The 25401-nt window shown below is 55.4% G+C and overlaps 1 protein-coding gene across 1 annotated transcript in view; it reads right to left on the bottom strand.

The window, feature by feature from the left end:
- Positions 1–240: 240 nt before the first annotated feature.
- Positions 241–25401, bottom strand: part of RSU1 (Ras suppressor protein 1) — a 144195-nt gene continuing 119034 nt past the window's right edge. The window contains exon 9 of the mRNA XM_054171273.1: positions 241–548. Coding sequence (XP_054027248.1) covers positions 446–548 — 103 coding nt within the window. The 3' untranslated portion in view covers positions 241–445. The remainder of the gene's footprint in view (positions 549–25401) is intronic.

The following is a 25401-nucleotide window of genomic DNA, read 5'->3' as shown; positions in this document are numbered from 1 at the left end:
AGGAATGAACACACTGCAGGCAGGTGGTCACAAACATCCCTCCAGCCACTTGCCCTTCAGCAGGCCTGCTGAGGAAAGGGAAACACCACACTAAGAAAGGGTTTTTATTAAAAGCACTTGGAATATTGTATAACAAAGGTCCAAAGTCCCTGACGTCAGCAGGACACTGACAGCCCCAGAGGTGAGGAGAGGAGGTTAATGCACACATAAGCAGACAGGAGACAGCGTGTGGCGGGGATGTGTTCCGTGGCCATTACAGGGCCCACAAGCAGGGCAGCGTGCGGTGAGGCACTCCGTGAGCAGGCTCCTTGGAAGCAGCACACACAGTCAGCTGCTTTAGCCCTGCTGTCTGCTTTCTCATGAGCAACAGGAGGTGCACAGGAACGTTACGGGCACGTGCGAGAGCAATGCAAAAGGTAGGAAAGCAGAGGCAGGAGCCAGGCACTCATTTGTTCTTGGCTGCCAGCGGCTTGCGGCTGATCTTCTTGGACTTGTCGTTGTTCTTCTTCGGCGGCTCGGGGTTGGCCTGCATGTGTCTGCCGTAGAGACTGCAAGGGAAGGAGAGGGTCTGTCAGACAAGCCCTGAGCATGGCTGCTGCCCTGCAGCCCCCTGAGCAATGCACAGACAGGAAGGTCACTGTGTCTAGTTTGTCTCCACACCGATTCTTCCATCGGATCCCAGGCTGCGGTCCCTAGCAGCAGCTCTGCCGTGGCTCCCCAGGACAGCGGCGCTGGGCAGAGCAGCGCTTGGGGAAGCACAGGAGCAATCGGCTCTGCCTTCAGAAACTGGCAACCTTTACTCTGCACTGATGGCATTAAGGCTTGGGAGGCTGCAGGCATGTGTATTGCAGCTGACAGTGACAAAAATTGGGCTGAACTGCAGAGATAGAGTGCCCACTTAGAGCAACGTGAGCCGCGGCTGGAGGCAGAAAACCCAAGGGCTTGGTAATGTGACAGAGAGCAATGGTGTCACAGCCACCTCTGCTGCTCACACCTGATTGATGGTCCTGGGACAGCTACCAACACATCAATGCCACATTAGTAAGTACCACTGATTAAATGTTGACAAAGTACCCTACAATTAAGATGGGTAGTGTTCACAGCACAGCTAAACAGACTACATGGCTGAGAGGATCTTGCTAAATATCACACAGTAATTAATAGATAATTTATGAGTAATCCTGATTGAACTAAATTAAAAACCTACCAAAAATAAACAGAGCTCAAACTCAAATTCCCTTACTGACAGCAAATGCTGCTGGAGATGTACTCTGCGGGGGTGGCACTCTACCTAGAAGGGAACAGCTCATTCAGCTCTATAAACACTGTCAGTGTTGACACCAACACTGAAATCCCCCTGAAGGCTCTGGCCCTGCTAAGGCTTCAGCACAGTGCTGCCCAGTGTCCACCCTGATCCCATACCAGGCTGTTGCCATCAAGCTGGATACTAACTTCCACCACTTGATAGGAATTCTGCTGCTGAAGAAGGCAATGGCACCAGCTCCCACAGCAGCCTCCACATCTTGGTGGGCTTTGTCCCCAGCAGGGCTCAGGGTTGAGAATCTCTGAGTATTCCTGAGCTGCCTTTTGATGTGTCAGAATCTGGATGGGTAGCTGCCAGCACTGCTGCCAGAGAAGCCAAGTTCCACATTCCTGTGTCTGGGTCCTCACCCCCCTCACAGAGACTCTGCCCCACATGTGGCCTGCATGTCTGTCCTGCCCAGCTGCAAACAAGGAGCAGGCAGAGCTGTGGAGCAGGCTGCTCAAGTGGTGGAGTCATCATCTCTGGAGGTGTTCAAGAGACATGTGGACATGGAACTTTGGGACATGGTTTAATGGCCATGGTGGTGCTGGGTTGATGAACTCAATGATCTTAGAGGGCTTCTCCTACCTTGCTGATTCTATGATGCCTTAGTCATGTTGGGGCAGACTTAGTTACTGATGGAATGTTGTGCTTATCAGGAAGCATGTCCTGAGACAGTTCCAGAAAGCATGGCCTGGGACACAGTTCTGCAGTGGATAGCACCCTCAGCAGGTACTGTGGAGATGAGGTGACTCTTTAGTCACCCTTCTCTTTGCAGGCTGAAGCTCATTTCAGCTGGGGATGGGTCCTCCTTCCTCTGCAGGGGCTGCTGGACTGTGCAGTTAACTGCAGGCAAGAGACAGAGCAAGGATCCAAACACAGCTCCTCTTGAGTCACTGTGAGGCAAGGCATGGCCATGAGGGTGATTGGTGTCACATCATCCTCTACAGCTTCCAGAGCAGGAGGGGAGAGGGAGGTGCTGATCGCTTTTCCATGGGATCCAGGGGTAGGACACCTGGACATAGTTCACAGCTGTGCCAGGAGAAGTTTAGAGTGGACACCAGGAAGCATTTCTTTACCAAGACAATGGCCAAAGGCCAGAACAGGCTTCCTGGAGGGGCAGAAGATGCCCCAAGCCTGTCAGTGTTTCAGAGGCATTTGGACAATGCCCTTAACAACACGCTTCACCTTGCTCAGCTCTGCACTGGCCGGGCAGTGGGACCGGATGAAAGCTGCAGGTCCCTGCCAGCTGGAACCATTCCATTCTACTGTCAGGAGGCAAAAATTACCACCCACTCCAAGCTTGGCTTTGCTGTCTCTAGAAAATACTTTGAGGCTGAGGGTCCTGGATTTCAGGGTGGGATCAGAGGTTCTAGCAGGGTGGGGTGGAGCAGCAGCACCTCTGCAGCAGCTGTGGGTTTACATCATGCTGCTAAGCAGGCTGCTGCCAAGGTGCAGGGTACCTGCCTGGCCTTGCTCAAGGAAACACAACTGTAGACTAGGACACTGCTTCCCCTTGCTGCAATTTGATGTGGCCATCAAGAGGGGATGGGAAGCCCTTTGCTACTGCACACAGACAGCCCTGACCCTCCACAAGGACTGCATGGTTACGAGGGGATACAGCACACAGGGACCTCTCTTTATCAGAGATGCAGCCCAGCAGCACAGGCTGTGTCTTAGCCTGGGACCAATGCAGCATCCACCCTGAGCACCTGGCCTCTTCTGGAAGGTGTTCACAGAACCACAGAATCAACCAGGTGGGAAGAGACCTCCAAGGTCATCAAGTTCAACTGATCACCCAACCCTAACTAATCAACCAGACCATGGCACTGAGTGCCTCACCCAATCTCTTCTTAAAAACCTTCAGGGATGTTGACCCCACCACCCCCCTGGGCCACTCCAATGGCCAATCTCTCTGTCTGTGAAGAACTTCTTTCCAAGGTCAAGCCTCAACTCCCCCCTGCACAGCTTGAGACTGTGTCCTCTCTTTCTGGTGCTGGGTGCCTGGGAGAAGAGACCAACCCCTTCCTGGCTACAACCTCCCTGCAGGGAGTTGGAGAGAGCAAGAAGGTCTCCCCTGAGCCTCCTCTTCTCCAGGCTAAGCAACCCCAGCTCCCTCAGCCTCTCCTCACAGGGCTGTGCTCCAGACCCCTCCCCAGCTTTGTTGCCCTTCTCTGGACACCTTCCAGCAGCTCAACATCTTTCCTAACCTGAGGAGCCCAGAACTGGACACAGGACTCCAGGTGTGGCCTCAGCAGTGCTGAGCACAGGGCACAATGACTTCCCTGCTCCTGCTGGCCACACTGTTCCTGATGCAGGCCAGGATGCCCTTGGCCTTCTTGGCCCCCTGGGCACACTACTGGCTCATGTTCAGCTGCTCACCACCACTGCCCCCAGTCTGGGGAGTCCAAGGAGGGAGGATATGGAAGGAGGCCTTTTGGTGCCAGGGCACACAGGAGCACAGGAGTGTCACTGCAGGAGGCTGTCCCATCAGAAACCAATCCAGAGCAGAAACAGGCAGGAAAGCAGCAGCACCTTGCTCTCAGCAGCATGCAGCAGAGCAGCTGACCCCTGGCAGCCATCATTTTGCAACCAAGAGAAGTTTGCCAACAGAGCAGTGGAAATGCTGCTGGGCTCTGGGCACCGGCAGCCAGACACTGAATTGCTGCTCGAGCTGGGCTATGGCTGTAGAAAGAGTATTACATCCACAGCAGGATGTGAGGGGGTTCTCACACAGTAAGAAAGTTCCCACCTGGGACTTTAAGCACTGAATTAACAGAGAATCCTCTAAGTCACACTGTCTGAGCACAGAACTGCTTGGCAGATGGGAACAGAAGTCCCCTGCCACTGTCCTGTCTACCCCTGCTGCTACCCCACAGCTCCCTTGCCCTGTTAGTGCCAACCCAGAGCGGACTGCAAGAGCTTTAGTGGTTTTCAGGTGCTACATTCCCTGTTTTGCTCAGGCTGTCCAGGCTCCACTTTTCTGCTTTGGAAACTCCAGATGCATTTCCTTCTCAGGTGACCCTTCTGGCATTCATTCTGCCTCTCATTTCCTGCTTTCTCAGTGCCACTGCTCAAGATTGTGGACTGGAAGGACTCAAATGTGTGAATTTATTCTCAATAAGGGTCTCCAATGGAAATTCTGACTGGATGCTTCTGAAGCACAGAAACCAGATACTGACCATTTTGAATGAACCTCAGAGTTGTGGTTACTTGGGCAAAGACTTTTGTCTGCAGGATGAGGTCCAGCTGCCATGGCATTGTCAGGCAGTAAAAGTCCCAACTGCCCTGTACACACCCACAGAACCACAGACTGCTCTGGCTTGGAAGGGACCTCCACAGCTCATCCAGTCCAACCCCCCAGCACTCAGCAGGGACATCCTCAGCTAGATCAGGTTGCCCAGAGCCCTGTCCAGCCTCACCTGGAATATCTCCAGCCATGGAGCCTCAGCCACCTCCCTGGGCAACCTGTGCCAGTGTTCCAGCACCCTCCTGGTGCAGAACTTGTTCCTCACATCCAATCTCAATCTGCTCTGCTCTAGTCTGAAGCCATTGCCCCTGGTCCTGTCCCTGCAGGCCTTTGCAAAGTCTCTCTGCAGCCTTCTTGTAGCCCCTTCAGGTACTGGAAGGTTGCTATTAGGTCTCCCTGGAGCCTTCTCTTCTCCAGGCTGAACACCCCCAGCTCCCTCAGCCTGTCCTCATAGCTGAGCTGCTCCAACCCCCTGAGCATTTTCTGGACCAGCTCCATCAGGTCCAGGTCCTTCCTGTGTGGAGGGCTCCAGAGCTGGCCCCAGCACTGCAGGTGAGGTCTCCCCAGAGCAGAGCAGAGCAGAGGGGCAGGATCCTCTCTCTCCATCTCTGACCACACTGCTTTGGATGCAGCCCAGGCTGCCCTTGGCCTCATCTTTAGCAGCATTCTTTGGCATTTGCTCCTCACCATACCCAGTGCTAGTGGCACTCCAGCAGCTCCCTCCACCCCACACAAATACCGGCAGCAGCAGCAGAGGTGCCTGAGCTGCAGACACCTGCAGCACTTCCATGTCCCTTTCACTTGTTCCCATGCCCACCCACTCCTGTGTGCACTGGAGCTTCACCCGGGGAAGGGGGGGCTGGGTTTGCAGCAGGCAAATCAAAGACACCTACTTAGGTTTCTCTGGCAACATTTCAAGGAAGTTTCAGCTGCACACTGCTATCTGAGCTGCAGAGGAATGCTTCACAAGCTATCACAGGAGCCTGCCACACAAAGAGCAGGGATCAGACATATTTAGATTGCAGAAGCCTTCACAGGCAGGGACTCTCTCTTGTGTTTGCACACATCAAATATGAGGAGACATATGGTGTCACAACAACATTTAAATACAATAATGACTGTGATAATGCCTCTGGGACAGGATTTGCCTGCTGTTACACTCGGGAGAAGAGAATTCCCCATTTCCAGTGAACTTGGGGCACAAAGCCAGGCACCACTTTACAGCTCTCATGGGAAACAAAAAGACCCAAAGGGGAAAAAAGCAACCAAGCAACCAACAAACCCCCAAAGCAAGCAGGCAAGCCATGCCTGGTGGAGCCGACTCCCACCCAGCAGAAACTACGAGTGACAGCAGCACCTGTGTAAGCCCTGGGCTGCAGCGTGGCTGGAGGTGACAGGGGCAGTCCTTCAGGGTTTGGCTAGCTCCTGGCAGGATGCAGCCCCTGGCAGGATGCAGCCCCTGGCAGGATGCAGCCCCTGGCAGCCATCTGCCAGCTGAGCCGCGGCGAGCGGCTGTGGGCACGCTCTGCAAGCCCCACACGGCCGGCGGGCACACAGAGCCCCACGCCGGCCTCAGCAGCAGAGCTCAGCTCAGGACAGGCACCAGGCACTTCCTGGGGCTGAGCTGAGGAGATGCCACCTTGACACAGCTCCTTGCATCAGCAGCCCCTTCGTGAAGGCAGGTGGTCTCCACAGACAGACAGAGCGGCCCTCAGGCAGGTCCTGGCTGCTGTCTCAAGGCAGGTTTGTGAGGTGAATGCCCAGAAGGGATTCGTGGCAGCACCTTCTCACTTGGGGTCTTGCAATGCCACATGCTCATGGGGCTGGTACAGCTCTGAGCAGCACACTACACACAGCTCACAGGCCAAACCTCAGCTCAGACAGAAAGCCTGGAGTGCAGACATTTCACAGGCCCACAGGGTGTTAGGGGTGGGAAGGGACCTCTGGGGATCTTCCAGTCCAACCCCCTGCCAGAGCAGGAGCATAGAATCCAGCACAGGTCACACAGGGACACATCCAGACAGGGCTGCAAAGGCTCCAGAGAAGGAGACTCCACAACCTCTCTGGGCAGCCTGCTCCAGGCCTCTGGGACCCTCACAGTCAAGAAGTTCTTCCTCATGTTGAGGTGGAACCTCCTGTGCTGGAGTTTATATCCACTGCCCCTTGTCCTATCCCAGGGCACAGTGAGCAGAGGCTGTCCCTGTGCCTTCCTTCCTGACCCCCAGCCCTCAGCTATTGATAGACATTGATCAGATCCCTCTCAGCCTTCTCCTCTCCAGACTGAACAGCCCCAGGGCTCTCAGCCTCTCCTCCCCAGGCAGTGCTGCAGTCCCTGCAGCATCCTTGCAGCCCTCCCTTGGACTCTCTCCAGCAGATCCCTGTCCCTCCTGAGCTGGGGAGCCCAGAGCTGGATGCAATATTGCAGGTGAGGCCTCTCTGAGGCAGAGCAGAGGGGGAGGAGATGTCTGTGGTGTGCAGCAAGTCAGAACCACAGCTCACAGACTGCTGAGGCTTTGCAGACAGCAGCTGCAGTATGACTGGAGGCCTCCTCATCATGGTAAAGTGAAAGGTTAAATGCAAGAGTGAAGAGGCAGAATGCCCTCTGACAGAGATTTCCTTTTGCAGGTTCTTTACAGCAAGCAGCTCTCAGGAACAGAAATGCTTCTTTGTGTGCAGACATCAGCACAAACAAACCCTGCCTGCAGCCCCTGCCTGCCCCCCTGCAAGTAACAAATGAGAGCACCACAGCTGCTGCAGCAAAACTAACAGCATCAAGTGAGAAGGATGCTCATTAAACTTCATCATTGTCTCCTTTAATGAAGCTTTTACTTAATAAAGATCCCCTGAGAAAATTGCCAGGATATTAGGCAAGGCCTTTGGTTATGTATCAGGGGCCTAAGCTGTCACGAGCAGGCATGCAGTGCAGGAGCAGCATTCCCAAGGGGAGAGTGAATCCAGCTCTCTTGTAATAAATTCAGAGGGAATCAATAACTGCAGCCTGCCACATTAGTTAAGCACTTAGGAAAGTAGGTGATCCTTCTAAATTAAACTACAAATTGCTAAATGTTGCAGGTTACAGCCTAAGATCAGGCATGGAGCCCTGAGAGCACACAGCCCTGCTACCAACATCTCTGCATTAAACCAAACCCAAACCAACAAACCCCCATGGTGAAAATCCATCAGCTTCAAAGGACCATGAGCCAGCAGTGTGCTCTGGTGGCCACCATGGCCAGTGGGACCCTGGGGTGCATTAGAAGGGCTGTGGTCAGGAGGGCAAGACAGGTTCTCCTGCCCCTCTACTCTGCCCTGCTGAGGCCACATCTGCAGAGCTGTGTCCAGTTCTGGGCCCCTCAGCTCAAGAGGGACAGGATGCTACTAGAGAGAGTCCAGCACTGAGCCACAAAAATGATGAAGGCAGTGGAACATCCTCCTCAGGAGGAGAGCCTGAGGGAGCTGAGGAGCTTGGAGAGGAGGAGCCTGAGGGTGACCTCCTTGCTATTGATAAGGATGTGCAGGGGGAGTGCCCAGAGGCTGGAGCCAGGCTCTGCTGGGTGCTGCCCAATGCCAGCACAAGGGGCAGTGGTGGAAGCTGAGGCAGAGGAAGTGCCAAGGAAACAGGAGGAAGAATTCTGTCACTGTGAGGGTGACAGAGCCCTGGAACAAGCTGCCCAGGGGGGTTGTGGAGTCTCCTTCTCTGGAGCCTTTGCAGCCCTATCTGGATGTGTTCCTGTGTGAGCTGCCCTGGGTGCTCCAGCTCTGGCAGGGGGTTGGGCTGGAAGAGCTTTTGAGGTCCCTTCCAGCCCCTAGCACTGTGTCTGTGATTCTGTGAAAGAGCCACTTCCAAAGGCCACCTTCAGCACAACTGCCTGGAGCGTTCCTCTCTTGCACAACAGCACAGCTGAAGCTGCACAGCCTCTGATGCACACAGCAGCTCCAGTTCTGCAGCTCAAGTGCTCAGAAAGAGCTTTCAGCTGGTGCCTGCAATAGACCTCCAGGGTGAGTGCAGACAGAAAAGGATGGGCACATGTCACTGTGATCCTGGTGAGCTGCCACCCCCCGGTGTGCTCTGCAACCTGAGAGACAAAGGGGAAGCATTCCAGTGCTGCTCACTGTGCCCAAGCCCAGGTGGTATCAGTGCCCAGCTGCAGCTTCAAAGGGAGGTGTTCAGAGGCACCTCAATGGGATGGTCTCCAGCCCCAGCTGCTAAAGCAGGACAGGGGAAAAGCTGCTGGAGACCCAGAGCTGAAAGAGGTGCTTGCAAGACTGACAGACAGTAGCTAGCCTGGGTGACAGTTCCCAAGCACTTACTGCAAGCTGCCTTTGCCCTGGCAGTCTCTGCAGAGGTTATTGCTGCTCCTGGCGTCCTCTGAGCCTGGGCCTGGCCTGTTTCCCTCTGGGAGCTGCTAATGTGGCACCTGCTCGAAGCACAGCTCCCCCCAGGAAGGGCACAGGTACAGGGGTTTATCTTGTGAGCAGTGTGCTGTGGTGGAAAACACTGGGGGTTAGAATTACTGTGCAAGAATCATCTCATTGGGGAGTTTGCCAATGACTTGAACCTCAGCAAGAGCAAGCTGGACAGCAGCAGGCAGTGTGAGACTGCAGCACAGGAGGCCAAGGGCAGCCTGGGCTGCATTCAAAGCAGTGTGGCCAGAGATGGAGAGAGAGGATCCTGCCCCTCAGCTCTGCTCTGGGGAGACCTCAGCTGCAGTGCTGGGGTCAGCTCTGGAGCCCTCAGCTCAGGAAGGACCTGGACCTGATGGAGAGGGTCCAGAGGAGGCCACAAGAATGCTCAGGGGCTTGAAGCAGCTCTGGTATGAGGACAGGCTGAGGGAGCTGGGGTTGTGCAGCCTGGAGGAGAGAAGGCTCCAGGGAGACCATAGAGCAGCCTGCCAGTACCTGAAGGGGCTACAAGAAGGCTGCAGAGAGACTGTTTGCAAAGGCTTGCAGGGGCAGGACCAGGGGCAATGGCTTCAAACTAGAGCAGAGCAGACTGAGATTGGATGTGAGAAACAAGTTCTGCACCAGGAGGCTGCTGGAACACTGGCACAGGTTGCCCAGGGAGGTGGCTGAGGCTCCATGCCTGGAGATATTCCAGGTGAGGCTGGACAGGGCTGTGGGCAGCCTGATCTAGCTGAGGATGTCCCTGCTGAGTGCAGAGGGGTTGGACTTTCATAGGTCTCCTCTAACCCAAAGCCTTCTATGACTCTATGAATTCATCCTTCTTGCCTGTGGCCTAAGTCAGATGGTTCACATTAAGAGGGATGTGGCATGGGTAAAATGCAGACCTGGTTCCATGCACACCCAGGTGGCAAGCTGGAGCTCCAGGATTGTTAATAAAGAGAACCAGGCAAGAGTGACTCGTGTTATTCAGCTATTTTTTTGCCCCTTGTTTGCAAGTGCTCTGAGAGCAGATGGCAGCAGTGTCAGAGATGTTCATCACCTGAAGCATTCTGCAAGTTCCTTCCAGCCCTGGGCTCTCACCTGTGTGCAGCAGCTCTGTGCTCATGCTGTGGGCCAGGGCAGCCCTGGCTGGTGAGAGGCACTGCAGAGCCTCTGGGCTGCTCAGCCTGCTCCAGTGTTTCCAGGTCTGGGACACTTTGCCCTCCTTTCTTGCCCCTCACACTCTGCTGTGCCTGACTGCCTGCAGCCCCCACAGCCCAGAGCCCAGCCCCAGTGTAAAGTCTGGGCTGTGTTGCCATGCCAGTCCCCTGCCCAGTCATCTTCATAACCCGGAGCTCCTGCAGCCACCCTCCCTAATCCAGCCAAGTCCTGTCTTCACCTTTCAAAGAGAGTTGCTGCATCACCTGAAATCCCTAAACCCCTCAAGTGCCTTCTGGGGTCTTAGCCCCCACAGGTGAGCTGATGACCACCCCTCCCCACTTGGTTTAGCTCATTTTGTATCTAGTTCCATGGTCTGGCATTAGATGCAGCATGGGTAGAGAGCTGTGTATCCAGTGTGGCCACAGTGGAAACCTGCCTGAGGAAGCCAGCTCTGCAGAGAGCTTTCTGGGTGTCTGCTGGGAGCTGCTCAGCTCAGCTAAGAGTGGGCAGCTGGTGCCATGCAGGCACTCACAGGGAGGCATCTTAAAATGCCAGATGAAAGCATCCACAGCAGCCAGTGCCACTCCATGCCCTCCCTGCACACCGACAGGCTGCCTCACATCACAGACTGCTGAGTCACACAGCCCAGTGCTGACTCACTGCAACTCCCTGCCTAAGGCCACTCCACATCCCAGCAAGCAAAGCACTCTGCCGATCCATCCTGGAGCTCCTGTGCACCCCACCCAAGCCCACCCAGCCCACGCGTCTCCCACAGGGCTCCCTTGTGCTGCATCCCTCAGCCCCAGGCTCTGCTGCACACGGAGAAAGCCTCAACCCCTCCGTGCCACGTTTCACACTCTCACCCCACAGGCTGCTGTCCCAGATGGACTCTGGCCTGCACTCAGGAGCTCCCTGAGCTCCTCCTCTCGGGAGCATCACCAGCCCTGCTGTGCCGACTGCGGAGCCCCGGGGCAGCGGCCGTAAGGGGACTGTCCATGGGGAGGTGCCAGGAGCGCCTGCGGGGCGCCGAGCCGAGGCAGCTGCGGTTCACAAGCACTGCCCTCCTGCAGGGCCGGCAGCTGCTGGGGCCGACACATGCCGACCCTGGGCAAGCCGAGCCCTGCTCCCCGGCACGCTGGGGAGCAGCACCGCTTGCAGTCCAGGCAGAATCCCACGCACTTGCTCGGCGGGTCGTAACTCAGGTGCAAGCCCTCTCCTCAGGCTGCCCGAGGCCAGCAGCCTCTGGAGGCAAGGGCTTTCAAAGGCAGGCAGGGCTGAGCACAGCTGGGGGCTCACAGAAGCCTGGCCAAAAGACAACCCACCCCAAAAAGGTCTTTTCTACGGGAAAATGGCCGGGGCAGGGTTTGCAGACCTGGCCAATGGCTCTGCATACCCAGCCTGACAGGTGACAAAAGCCATGGCTCTGCATACCCAGCCTGACAGGTGACAAAAGCCATGGCTCTGCATACCCAGCATGACAGGTGACAAAAGCCATGGCTCTGCATACCCAGCCTGAGAGAGGTGACAAAAGCCATGGCTCTGCATACCCAGCCTGAGAGAGGTGACAAAAGCCATGGCTCTGCATACCCAGCCTGAGAGAGGTGACAAAAGCCATGGCTCTGGGCAGAGGAGGTGTGGAGGCACAGGGAACACCAGCACCTGCTGTCTGAAAGCCAGACCAACACCCAGCACAGCTCTGAAGTCTCAGTCATGGCACAAAGAGGGCTCTCCATGCACCTGTCACCGAGATGGAAAGGGCAGGCCATGCTCAGCTGATTCCCTTAACAGCAGACAAACATGAACTGGACTTCACCTCTGAAGCCACCCTGCAGCTAAAAGCAGCCCCAGTTAGCCCAGTCCAACGGCACAGCAGCCTGAGAGCGTCTGGAAGAGAACAGGTCCTGTCAGGCCATGGCAGTGGTGAGGAACTCCTCACCTGGGACTGCACCTTCCAGCACACCTGGCAGGTTGGCTTGGCCTGGAGAAACTTCCCAGGTCAGAACATGAGGTCGCCAGGGCTGAGAACTGCCACAGCCTTCCACAGAGGACTCGAGTGCTTCCCTTCCCACAGGACAAACTGCTTCCCCACTCATGTACAGGCAGTGCCAGGCACAAGCAGCAGCTGAGGCAGCCAGCAGAACAAGAGACACCCTCCAGCCAACCCATCAGAAGGAATGAGGAGCCACAGAAGCTGCACAAGCAGGCTCTGTTCCTTGGGCACAAGCCTGCACAGGTGGGTGCAGGGGAAAATGCACCAGCAGGAAGCACACAGAGCACTGAAGTGAGCAGGAACCATGCTCTGCTTCCTGAGCTCCTCTGCATCCCCACAACCCTTGGCCGTACGTACCGGTGGCTCCACAAGCATGCAGGAGATGTGTCAGCACTTTGCTCCACTTCTCCACACCATGCTGCTGGGACCTCTCTCAGGGCCCTCTGCCTGCTCTCAGACTAACCCTGGCCAGGGAGTCAACACAGGGAACAAACCACACTGCTGTGCTGCAGCCACCCCCCAACAGCCACTCTCCTGCAGCCAGCCTCCTGCAGCCTCTCTCCTGCAGCCAGCCTCCTGCAGCCAGGCCCAGCCAGCCTCCTGCAGCCAGCCTCCTGCAGCCAGCCCCAGCCAGCCTCCTGCAGCCAGCCTCCTGCAGCCAGCCTCCTGCAGCCAGCCTCCTGCAGCCACCCTCCTGGAGCCCCCCTCCTGCAGCCAGCCTCCTGCAGCCAGCCTCCTGCAGCCACCCTCCTGCAGCCACTCTCCTGCAGCCAGCCCCAGCCACTCTCCTGCAGCCACTCTCCTGCAGCCAGCCCCAGCCACTCTCCTGCAGCCACTCTCCTGCAGCCACTCTCTTGCAGCCAGCCCCAGCCACTCTCCTGCAGCCACTCTCCTGCAGCCAGCCCCAGCCACTCTCCTGCAGCCACTCTCCTGCAGCCAGCCCCAGCCACTCTCCTGCAGCCACTCTCCTGCAGCCACTCTCTTGCAGCCAGCCCCAGCCACTCTCCTGCAGCCACTCTCCTGCAGCCAGCCCCAGCCACTCTCCTGCAGCCACTCTCCTGCAGCCACTCTCCTGCAGCCACCCTCCTGCAGCCACTCTCCTGCAGCCAGCCCCAGCCACTCTCCTGCAGCCACTCTCCTGCAGCCACTCTCCTGCAGCCAGCCTCCTGCAGCCAGCCCCAGCCAGCCTTCTCCACCCTGATGTTATTTCCGTGCTGCTGGCCACAGGCAGCCCTTTGGGCCTAAGCAAGCCAGGGCTCATTCCCTTCTGGAATGCTCGAGGAGGAGGCTGCTGCTCAGATGAATCCCTTACATAATCTTTATTATTGATTTACTACATGCAGCTTGCTGTGAACCTAATTAACATTAAAAAGAGAGGCAAGCAGAGGGTAAAAATAGCAAAGTGCAAGGCAAGGAACTTTCCCTGAGTGGCTGTGTGCCTGGCTGGGACATTTCTTTTCCAGTAATTAGACAAAAGTGTACCAATAAAAGGTGCAGAGGGGGTCTGGGGGGATGCTGCTGTGAAGAGCTCTGCTTTGCTCTTTGTTTTGCTTTTCCTAAGCAAAGCTGAAGTGTCAGAGCCCTTCCGAGCCTGCCCTGCACACCGAGCACGGCCAGCCCCGGCAGCAGGGGCAGGCTGGGGGCTCCCCAGGGGCAGGGTGTATCAGTCTCACAGTCTCACAGTCTCACAGTATCACCAAGGCTGGAAGAGACCTCAAAGATCATCAAGTCCAACCTGTCACCACAGACCTCATGACTAGACCATGGCACCAAGTGCCACATCCAATCCCCTCTTGAACACCTCCAGGGATGGGGACTCCACCACCTCCCTGGGCAGCACATTCCAATGGCCAACAACTCTCTCTGGGAAGAACTTTCTCCTCACCTCCAGCCTAAACCTCCCCTGGCACAGCTGGAGACTGTGTCCTCTTGTTCTGGTGCTGGGTGCCTGGGAGAAGAGACCAACCCCCTCCTGTCTACAACCTCCCTTCAGGCAGTTGGAGAGAGCAAGAAGGTCTCCCCTGAGCCTCCTCCAGGCTAAGCAACCTCAGCTCCCTCAGCCTCTCCTCACAGGGCTGTGCTCCAGACCCCTCCCCAGCCTTGTTGCCCTTCTCTGGACACCTTCAAGTCTCTCAATGTCCTTCTGAAACTGAGGAGCCCAGAACTGGACACAGGACTCAAGGTGTGGCCTAACCAATGCAGAGCACAGGGCACAATGAGCTCCCTGCTCCTGCTGGCCACACTCTTCCTGATGCAGGCCAGGATGCCATTGGCCTTCTTGGCCACCTGGGCACACTGCTGGCTCATGTTTAGGTGGCTGTCAATCAGCACCCCCAGGTCCCTCTCTGTTTGGCAGCTCTCAGCCACTCTGACCCCAGCCTGTAGCTCTGCCTGGGGTTGCTGTGGCCAAAGTGCAGCCCCTGGCACTTGGACTTGTTGAATGCCATCCTGCTGGTCTCTGCCCAGCTGTCCAGTGGGTCAAGGTCCCTCTGCAGAGCCCTTCTGCCCTCTAACTGACCAACATCTGCTCCCAGCTTGGTGTCATCTGCACATTTACTGCTGATGGACTCAATCCCCTCATCCAGATCATCAATGAAGATGTTAAAGAGGATGGGGCCCAGCACTGATCCCTGGGGCACAGCACTGGTGCCTGGCTGCCAGCTGGCTGTGGCACCATTCACCACCACTCTCTGGGCTCAGCCTCCAGCCAGTTCCTAACCCAGCAGGGAGTGTTGCTGTCCAAGCCAGGAGCTGACAGCTTGGCCAGGAGTTTGCTGTGGGGAACAGTGTCTCCAGCCATGCTCTCTGCCGGGCTGCCTCCCATGCCTGCCCCTGGCTGGCTACTTCTGCCCCCCCTGCTGCCTGGGGCTCCCCACAGGGACACAAGGACCAAACAGCCATGAGGAAAGCGGTGAGGCAGCAGGGAGCTCCACACCTGCCCCCTGCACGGCCACTCCTGAGCCCCTCACACGTCCCACGTGTGGGACTCAACAGAGACCTGCTTCTGGAGGGCTGGGCAAGCTCTGGGGCCCAGCAGTGTCTGTGGGGATGCCTGGGGGAAGCCTTGGGATTGAGCAGAAGGACTTCAGGAACAGAGAGGATTCCTGTGACATTCAGGGGAAGGGCAGGGAGGGGGGAAGGGAGGGATCGAGGTGGACAGCAGAGAACAAGTGCAGGGAGGTGGAGAGGCTCAGCTGAGGAAGAGAGGAGGCCAAGGGTGCAGGCAGGAGGCTGGGCAGCACACTCCCTAAGCTCTTACCAGCTCCTCTCTGTTTTGCCCTGCCCAGCCCCTGGGCCTGCCTGCCCCCTCTGTGTGCTCCCTGCCTGACACATGCATGAGCCACCAGCAAAGCCCAAGGTGCCTGCAATGGCCTGAGCCCCTGACACCAGAGAAACCAAGGGGCTGGGACCAGCTCCCAGGGAGGCTGAGAGGCAGTAAGCCTGGGTCTGGGGGCTGATACTTGAAACATCAAGCCAGGTACCAAAGGGAATCCTGACAAAGGGCTTTTCCCTGAGCATTGCTCCCCAGAAACGCAGCCAGGCTGGTTGTCCTCTCTGTGTTCCTGTGGCCCTCTGGCCCCCTCCTGCTGCCCTGCTGCCGGCTGTCCATCTGCACACACGTGTTCTGGGGAGCCTTGCTCCTGGCAGGAAGGAAAGAGGGACCTGGAGCCAGCGGTGGAGGAACCCCCAGTGGCTCCAAAGCACTACCAGGAGAAAGGGGAAGTGCTCCACACCCCAGAGACTGCTCTGTCACCCAGCCAAGGGAGCTCTGCCTGACCCGTGCTGGGCAGACGTCCCAGAGAGGCTGCTCCGGGGGAAGCTCCTTGGACTGCACTGCTGAAGGTGCAGAACAGGTCAATGCAGGCACTGAAGTGTGCCATCTCCTCAGGACAGCCCTTTCCAGGGCTGCACTTAGGAACTAAAGACAGATTATGCCCTGGCCAGCGCTGGCACACGCATGCCAACGACTCCGGTCTTACAAGCGCTCGGAGTCGTGCCCAAGGAGGGCCACATCCATGCAGAGGAGCAAGGGGATCCAAAGCCAGTCTCAAAGTCATGGCCACCACTCATGTCAAATGATGGAAGGCCGAATCACTTGATCCTGGAAGCAAACATCATCGGTGCAAGGGTTCTGCAGCTACATACAGCTGCTGTGGAAGCCTTAAGGTGGTCACTCAGGCGCCACGGCACGAAGTGGCACCGACCCTGCATCCCACCTGCCAGGCAGCTCTGGCCAAAGCCTGCCTGCAGCAGCCCCTGGCAGACAATCACTGCCTGTGAAGCCAACCCTGGGCACTCCTCCATGGCTTTTACTGCTCCAACAGAGCAGCTCCAGCAGCTTTTCAGGAGGGAGCTCTCTGGGGTGGCAGCCAGTAGTCTTTATGGTAACAGCGCAATGAAAGTGTCGCTTACCGTAATGAGCACAGACCGTAAGGTAGGCCCCCAGCTACCTTTCTGTTATTGTTCATGATGGTCTTTCTGGGTTTGTTATGCTTCAGGAGTACTCAGGGAATTTCAGGGAGCCAGGCTCACTAGTCAGCTCTTCATTACTCAGACCACACTGAAAGTGAGCAATCAGCAAGCTGCGGCAGCTCCTGAGGTACCACCGGGCACTTGCTGGAGCGTTCACCAGCTCTTTTTCAGCTTTGTGCTCTTTCCTCCAGCCCTGCTCTCTGAGGCAAACTTGCCTGCTGCTGGAGGTGGTTCTGGCAGGACAACCACCTAACATTTTTTCATGCCACTTACACCTGGAGCAAAGGGTTGGGCTCCCTTCTGCCTACCCCAAACTAACAGCCATTTACTGGAGCTTTCCTGACAGCAGCCTTTTCCCTGGCTGTGTTTGGATAGTGCTGGCTGAGATGAGCACTCTCAGTGGCTGTGTGAATCCTTGTCCCTGCTCCACAGTGGATTTTCACCCTGGCTTCCTCCCCTCCTGCACAGCAATAGGCTGACCATCCTTTGGAAAAGAGCAGTCACGCTGACATCAGGAGGTTCTGATGGCTTCTGCCCCACATGGCTTCCCAAGCTGCTTTCAGTGTCTTTCAAGGCCCACACTGCAGAGCACACAGAGCCTTCTGAGAGGCTCTCTTCTGCCCTGAGGATGACATGGAAACACAGCATCACCCTGGCTTGGATCTCAACAACATCAACACAAGCACTGCTTTGGATTTCAGTGGAGGCAAGGTTTGGCCATGGAGTCTGTTCCTGCTGCTGACATCCACTAGTGCAGTGTGCAGCATGGGCCAGCCTGTGAGCCAGCTCTCCCCATTCTTCTTTGAGACCACCTCCTCCCCTTGGCTTAGCTCCCTCCTGAGCAGAGCAGCTTGGGAAGTGCAAAGACCTCCACCTCACTGAAGAACTGCAACAGAGGGCTCATGGCAATCGGTGTCGTCATCGGGGTTAGCAGGTCCATGCCAAACACAGCTTCACAATGCCAACCAATGGCATCTTTTTGGTCACTGACATCACCTGCACAAGGCCACCCTCATCCAGGCAAGCAAGCAGCTGCAGTGCAGCTGCAGTGCAGCTGGCAAGGCCCAAGCTGCACAGCACCATGTGAACAGCTCCTGGCTGGCACGGGCACTGGAGGGGAGGCTGCACCTTCTTGGCAAGTGCTGGTAATAGCTAGGGCCAGTGAGTCACTCTGTGCACTTCTAATGCATGCAGCAACCAAAATAGTTCCTCTCCCAAGCTGGGAGGGACCGTGCATGCTGACAGGATCTGCCTGTGCTCAACATCCCTCTGTAGGTAGGCAGCACTCACCCTCAGCCGCTCCAGCTGAGAGCAGCAGGCAGGCAACTGCTGCTGACAAGGACAAGAACTGCTTTACTCAGGCTTCAGACATTTGCAGGAGGCTCCCACAGGAGCCCTCAAGAGTGATGCAAAAAACCCCAACAACCCAACAACCCAGCACTTCCACCTGCTTCTGGGCAAGAGGAAAAGGAACATGAAACCACTTGCACTGCATGGCCCCAGGGCAAGGGCAGCAATGAAGGCAGCAGGAGTGCACCAACAGGGTGCCAAGCCCTGAGCTGCAGTCTTGGTAGATCAGCTGCAGATATCTACTCTGAGGGAGCTGGGGGTGTTGAGGCTGGAGAAGAGGAGGCTGAGGGAGACCTCCTTGCTCTCTGCAGCTCCCTGCAGGGAGGTTGCAGTGAGGAGGGGACAGCCTCTGCTCCTTGGTGTCAGGGGCCAGGAGCAGAGGCAATGGTTGCAAGCTGCCCCAGGGGAGGTTCAGGCTGGATGTTAGGAGTCAGAGCCAGCAGTGTGCCCAGGGGGCCAAGAAGGCCAATGGCATCCTGGCCTGCATCAGGAAGAGTGTGGCCAGCAGGAGCAGGGAAGTCATTGTGCCCTGTGCTCAGCACTGCTTAGGCCACACCTTGAGTCCTGTGTCCAGTTCTGGGCTCCTCAGTTTCAGAAGGACATTGAGAGACTTGAAGGTGTCCAGAGAAGGGCAACAAGGCTGGGGAGGGGTCTGGAGCACAGCCCTGTGAGGAGAGGCTGAGGGAGCTGGGGTTGCTTAGCCTGGAGAAGAGGAGGCTCAGGGGAGACCTCATTGCTCTCTGCAACTCCCTGAAGGGAGGTTGTAGCCAGGTGGGGGTTGGTCTCTTCTCCCAGGCACCCAGCAGCAGAACAAGAGGATACAGTCTCCAGCTGTGCCAGGGGAGGTTTAGGCTGGAGGTGAGGAGGAAGTTCTTCACAGAGAGAGTTGTTGGCCACTGGAATGTGCTGCCAGGGAGGTGGTGGAGTCACTGAGGTCTTGGGTGAGAGGTTGGACTTGACCTTTGAGGCCTTTTCCAACATTATTGATTCTGTGATTCTATGGTTTGGTGCTGAGCCTGCAGTGCTGGGTGGAGGTTGGACTGGGTGAGCCTGCAGTCTCTTCCAACCAGATGTGTTCTGTGATCCTGTGACTCTTAGAACATGGTGGAGAACACACTGCAGGGAGGACAAGGAACCACATGGACTCAGTCTGTGGACTACTGTCCTGGTTTTCTGTTTCCTCACACAGAGGCTACTCCAGGAGGGCTTCTGTGAGAAACGCAGGAGTGGGAAAAGCAAAGTGGCAAAAGATTTGTCAACAGCTCTGTGTGACAGAGGAAGCACTTCACCAGCCTGTCAATTGCACAGTATCCAGGAGATACATGTATTGACAACTCCCTGCCAATTGATCCCACGTCTATATAAAGCTCTTCTTATGCAATGAGCTTGCTGACTCACATGATCATGAGATCTATAGTGCACTAATAGCTGCACCAAGCCCCAAACTGCTCTAATTTCTAAATGAAATGAAACCACAAGGGATCAAATTCTACCATCAGCTGAGCAGCTAGCCCACATTCACTGCTTGCAGCACAAGATTCTACAGGGAGATCCATCTTCATGCACTGCATGGGGGGCAGAAACTCAGGAGGCATGGGAAACAGGAAACTGCCTTTTCCACTTCCATGGCCATTTGTGCTCATGTGATTGGAATGGAATGGAATGGGATGGAATGGAATGGAATGGAATGGAATAAACCAGGTTGGAAAGGACCTTTGAGATCATCAAGTCCAACCTATCACCCAGCACCATCAAATCAACTCAACCATGGCACCAAGTGCCTCAGCCAGGCTCTTCCTGAACACCTCCAGATATGGTGACTCCACCACCTCCCTGGGCAGCACATCCCAATGGCCAATCTCTCTTGCTGGGAAGAACTTTCTCCTCACCTCCAGCCTAAACCTCCCCTGGCACAGCTAGAGACTGTGTCCTCTTGTTCTGGTGCTGGGTGCCTGGGAGAAGAGACCAGCCCCCATCTGGCTACAACCTCCCTTCAGGGAGTTGTAGACAGCAGTAAGGTCTCCCCTGAGCCTCCTCTTCTCCAGGCTAAGCAACCCCAGCTCCCTCAGCCTCTCCTCACAGGGCTGTGCTCCAGATCCCTCCCCAGCCTTGTTGCCCCTCTCTGGACACCTTCCAGTGACACACAGGAGCCTGCAAGTTCTGTGTCCTCAGTTCAGCCTGGAAGCACCCAGTGATGTTCAGCTCTGCACACCAATGAGCTGCTCCTGCAGGCAGCCCCCCAGGCCTCTCATCAAGCAAGGATGCTGCTGCCAATGGGCAATTGATCCTGCAGGGCCTGAACAGCCACTGCACACAGCTCCTGCGGTGCATGGCTCCTGACCCTCGCTTGCTTTGCTCTGTGCTCCCTGCTTTATCACTTCATCAGAAGCTAGCATCAAAGACAGCAGCAGCAACCTCTGCTGGCACCTCCATCTGGCACTATATATCAGACCTGTGCTGCCCTGGTGGATTAGTTTCAGATCCCTGTTGGCAGATCAAAAGCAGCAATAATAACCACAAATCAATCCCCCTTTGAGGCCTAAAACATCTCCCTCACATAGGATGCCTCATTTATTCACCACCCCAGAGCCCTGGTAAACACCAGCTTTGCCTAGACTCAACAGTTGCATGCAGACACTCAGGCCCTGGAGAGTTTGGAGCTGTGTTTTCAGCTGCTTTCTCCTGTTTGCTGCCAAACAGAATGAGCAGCATCAGTGGAGGGGCTCACAGAGACTAAGCATTTGAGCCCCTGAAAGCCAGGGAGCTGCTTGGTGCCAAAGTGAGGGCATACCAAGCTGGCTTGCTTCCCTCAGCTCATCTCAGCTTATCTGCTTGCCAGCACCCATGGCTGAGGCAGAGCTGCATGTCCACAGAAGCACCCAGCTGCCACCAGTGCTCCACGCTGACCCAGGCAGCTCTTCAGCGCACCTCCTGAGCTATGGATAGAAGCATCCCTGGCTGAGCAACTGCACTGTGGGTAGGCTGCTTTCCAACAACATTTCCAGACACCTTCCCCAACTTGATTAGTAACAGCCTAGAAAACAGGACTCAGAAAGGGGATTCACAAGGTTCAAGACCCATGCAGCTCCTCCAGCACAGGGGGAACAGCTGGTCCCTTCTGCCACCACCCTGCTTGCACTCCCAAAAGCCCTGCTTCTCACCTGCCAGCTCTTGGCTAAAGGCAATGGGAGCTAACTCAGAGGCTGGGTATCAGCTCCCTGCCTTGCTGTGCTTCACTGTCAAAATGAGACTGGTACTGCAGCTGGGAGCTTTTGTTTGCTCCCTCTCTGCAACACCTTCACAGTGACAAAACTGCATTTACCATGGTGTGCCTAAGCACTGCTCTAGGACTCAACTTACCCAGAGAGGCTGCTGCAAAACAGAAATAGATCTGTGCCTTGGATCTTACTGGAGAGCAGCTATTATTGTGTAAGAAATACACCTGCACAGGCAGGGAAGACATAAACTCTTCCTCCTGCCTTCAGGCCTCGCAGTCCTGTAAGCTGCAGTTTGAACTATGCCTCCAAAGAGACTGCAACATCAGCTACAATAACAACAGCTCAACATTCCTGCATTCTTCTCAGGATGAAACCCACAGACAGTGAAAATGATAGCTGCTAAAAGAGCTTCTGAGATCCTTCAGAACATAAATGCAGCTATTAAACCAGCCACAGGTCCTCTGGTGCCAATACTGCACACCAGTACTGTCTGCCCGTGCCAGCAGGACCTGCTGTTTCTGGGCAAGCACATAAGGGTCCAAAGAGTATGTTGTGTTGAAGTCCTTGTCAATGCAAAGATCCTGATTTTCATTCCTTCAGTATTCACAGCCTCACAGAACACATCTTTAGTTGGAAGAGACCTGCAGGCTCAGCCAGTCCAACCCCCACCCAGCACTGCAGGCTCAGCACCAAACCATGGCCCTAAGCACCAGCTCCACACACTGCTTCAACACCTCCAGGGATGGGGACTCCAGCACTGCCCTGGGCACAACATTCCAAGGCCTCAGAACCCTTCCAGGCAAGAAAGATTTCCTAGCAGCCAGCCTGAACCTCCCCTGGGGCAGCTTGCAACCATTGCCTCTGCTCCTGGCCCCTGCCACCAAGGAGCAGAGGCTGTCCCCTCCTCACTGCAACCTCCCTGCAGGGAGCTGCAGAGAGCAAGGAGGTCTCCCTCAGCCTCCTCTTCTCCAGCCTCAACACCCCCAGCTCCCTCAGCCCCTCCTCTAGCCCAGGGGCTCCAGGCCCTTCTCCAGCCTGCCTGCCCTGCTCTGCACAGGCTCCAGCCCCTCAGTGTCCTTCCTGCAGGGAGGGCCCAGAGCTGAACACAGCCCTCCAGGGGTGGCCTCCCCAGTGCTGAGCACAGGGGGATGATCCCCTCCCTGGCCCTGCTGCCCACCCTGCTTCTGACCCAGGCCAGGATGCCTTTGGCTTTCTTGGCCCCCTGGGCACTGCTGCCTCATGCTCAGTGACTGCCACCCAACACCCCCAGGTCCCTCTCCCAGCTGCAGCTTTCCAGCCACACATCCCCAGGTCTGGAGCTCCCCATGGGGTTGCTGTGAGCCAGGTGCAGGACCTGGCCCTTGGCCTTCAGTACAGTTCCACTGACTGAGTGTTTACCACTGATCATTTTTTACTACACACATAAAGCAAGGACATTAGCTACCATATGGCAAGTGTGGCTGGTACATGTTGCTCATAGCTGCACATCACTTGCAGCAGAGCTGTAAGTGTACTATTTCTAGGCAGTTTTTAAGCTATGACAAAGATGCCTGCTATTGAAGAAAAATGGCAAGTCTATAAAAACCTCCCTGGGTTTGAGTCAATCAGGTATAAAGAGTAGCTTTTATTTTTTATAGCATGACTCTTTTACATGCCAGTGTGAGCAGCAAGTCAGGAAGATTAACCAAAGAGCAGAGAAAAAAGACCATCCTCTGCCATCTTCCTCCCCACTCCCATTACTGAGCTGACAAAAATATCCTAAAAAGCAAATGAAAATGACACTGGCAGGCAGCTTCTGAGGAAGTTTAATAAACCCTGGGGAAGGCCTCAGCGTGGAGCTGGCCTGCCTGGCAGCAGCTAAAGCACTGCCACTAAAGCAATACAATAAAGTTTATGAACTTGTCTCTGCTGCTGCCTGATTTATGCTTGAGGGATGGTGCTGTGGTGAACAGCTGCTGCCTGGGAAGGTCTTTGGGGCTTTGGTGGGCTGCAGTTTTTATCACAGCAAGCAAACTGGATCAAGATTGAACTCCAAACTGAAATATATAGACCATATTTTTGCATTCATGAGAAAGACTTAATTCAAAAGTTAAACACCACTATCACCAGGCCTCCTCCCATCCCCTACATCAGCTTCCCAATGAAGTGCTGCACAGTCACAGCATCACAGTACCAGAGCACATTAGAGGCTGGAAGGGACCTCCAGAGATCATCCAGTCCAACCCCCCTGCCAGAGCAGCATCACCCAGGGCAGGGCACACAGAACACAGCCAGGTGGGGTTGGAAAGGCTCCAGAGCAGGAGACTCCACAACCTCTCTGGGCAGCCTGCTCCAGGCTCCAGCAGCCTCACACCAAAGAAGTTTCTCCTCATCTTGAGGTGGAACCTTCTCTGTTCCAGTTTGTATCCATTGTTCCTTGGCTTATTACTGCACACCACCCCAAAGAGCTTGGCCCCCTCCACTTGACCTCCCAGCCCTCAGCTATTGATAGGCATTGATCAGAGCCCTCTCAGCCTTCTCCTCTCCAGACTGAACAGCCCCAGGGCTCTCAGCCTCTCAAAAGAAACAAACTCCAGAACCACTCACATTTCTTCCTGGTCAAGAAACTTTCTCTTTTTGTTTTGGTTTTGTTTCCTGCCCAGGGAGGAACAAATCTTTTCCCTCATGAAACCTAACAACCAAACCTGACAACACCAGACTGCAAATTCAAGATAAACTTAACCAAAGGCCCACTGGCTTCACTTCTCCTGTTCTAGTGCTCCTGGTAGAGCTTGCTCAGCACTGTGTTTACACTGCTCCAGAACAGGTTGGTTTTGGGGGTGTACACCTTCCATCAGGTCAGCAAGTTAACAAACTCCTTAGCTGCTTGGCTGCCAGATTGAATGTGATGGAAAGCAGCCAGAGGAAGAAGGTGAAGGTAAGAACACAGATGAGTCCAGCTGGTTGTGACTCAGACCTCACCAGCCCATGCACAGCTGACACAAGAGTGCTGAGGAAGCAGCATGCACAGAAGGAGGGGCAGCCAGGACCTCCTGCCAAGGCTGGGTTAGGTCAGCCTGCAGAGCAGCTCTGGAAGTAAGCTGGCACACTGACACCACAGCCTGGAAGAAACAACTGCATGGGTGGGGTGAGCACCTAAGTGTGCCCTGGGGGAGCTTTTGCCCCAGCTGTCAGGGATGGCAGCCCAGCAGCAATCTCCCTGTGTTTGCCTGCAGCCAGGTCATTTCAGGGTGCTGGGCTCTCTGCTGAGTCCCAAGCTGCAGGGCAGGCTCTAGGTAATGGGCAATGCCATATGGGTTTTGGTGAGAGCAAGAAAAGCTAAGGGGAGAGCAGTACACAGCACAGAGGGCTTGAGGCCCCTTGCAGCTGGGTAGCAGCTGCAGCTGTTCCAGCAATGGCCTAATGTGGACAACTGCTCTCTTTGCCAGCATTAAGGATCTCCCCTTCCCTCTCCTGTCCTTGCTCCCAGTACAGTTTAGAAATGCTGACAACCAGAACCTGTTTGCCTTAGGGGCAGGAAGAAAGTGAGAGCTAGGGAAAGGATGGAAGAGAGGCAGGAAGAGCTCTGAGGACAGAGGCACACAAAGCTTCATTTATGGAAAGGCAGCTGACCCTGGCATGGGAAGAAGGGATGAGAGCAGTACATTGCAGGAAACACACAGGCAGCTTGCCCTGTGGTGAAGAAGGGAGCATGGAGGTGAGTGCTCAAAGCATGTGAATTCAGGGAGCCCTCAGAGTACAGACCAGAAGCACATGGGGGGCCCCCAAACGCTCTGCAAGGTCTCCTGAGTCTGCTTTCCAGAACCATGAGCTGCAGGCTGAGCACACTGAGCACAGGCACAGACTGCAGCAGGCCCTTCCCCACTGCAACAGGCATGGTGCCTGTCACTCCTGCACATCCATCTCTGGCTCACATTAGCTCTCTTAATGAAAAAATAAATGTTGCAGAAGGGAAGGATAAAGATAGCCAATACCAAGGCCATAAATTTTAAACATGCTATTTACTTGATACCAGAGTGGTCATATATCTTGATCCTGAGTAGTCCTCAGCCTTGTTCAGACTCTGATTCCATGTCATGGAGGCAAACTCTCTCCTGACTCTCCTTCCTGCCTGTGATTCATTTGCTCCACATCCTCAGTACTGTGCCCACTTGATGGGCTTCAAATATTTAGTGAAAGACAGTAACTCTCATTTAAGCAAGAGAGTTTGGAATGCAAACCCTGAGCAGTGACTTACTGTGAAGTACAGACAGAACACAGCTCAAACTCTCTGCCT

Source organism: Dryobates pubescens, chromosome 21, assembly GCF_014839835.1.
Source record: "Dryobates pubescens isolate bDryPub1 chromosome 21, bDryPub1.pri, whole genome shotgun sequence".
Lineage (NCBI taxonomy): Eukaryota > Metazoa > Chordata > Aves > Piciformes > Picidae > Dryobates > Dryobates pubescens.
The sequence above is the reverse complement of the archived record's forward strand: the minus strand, read 5'-3'. Positions and strand labels throughout refer to the sequence as shown.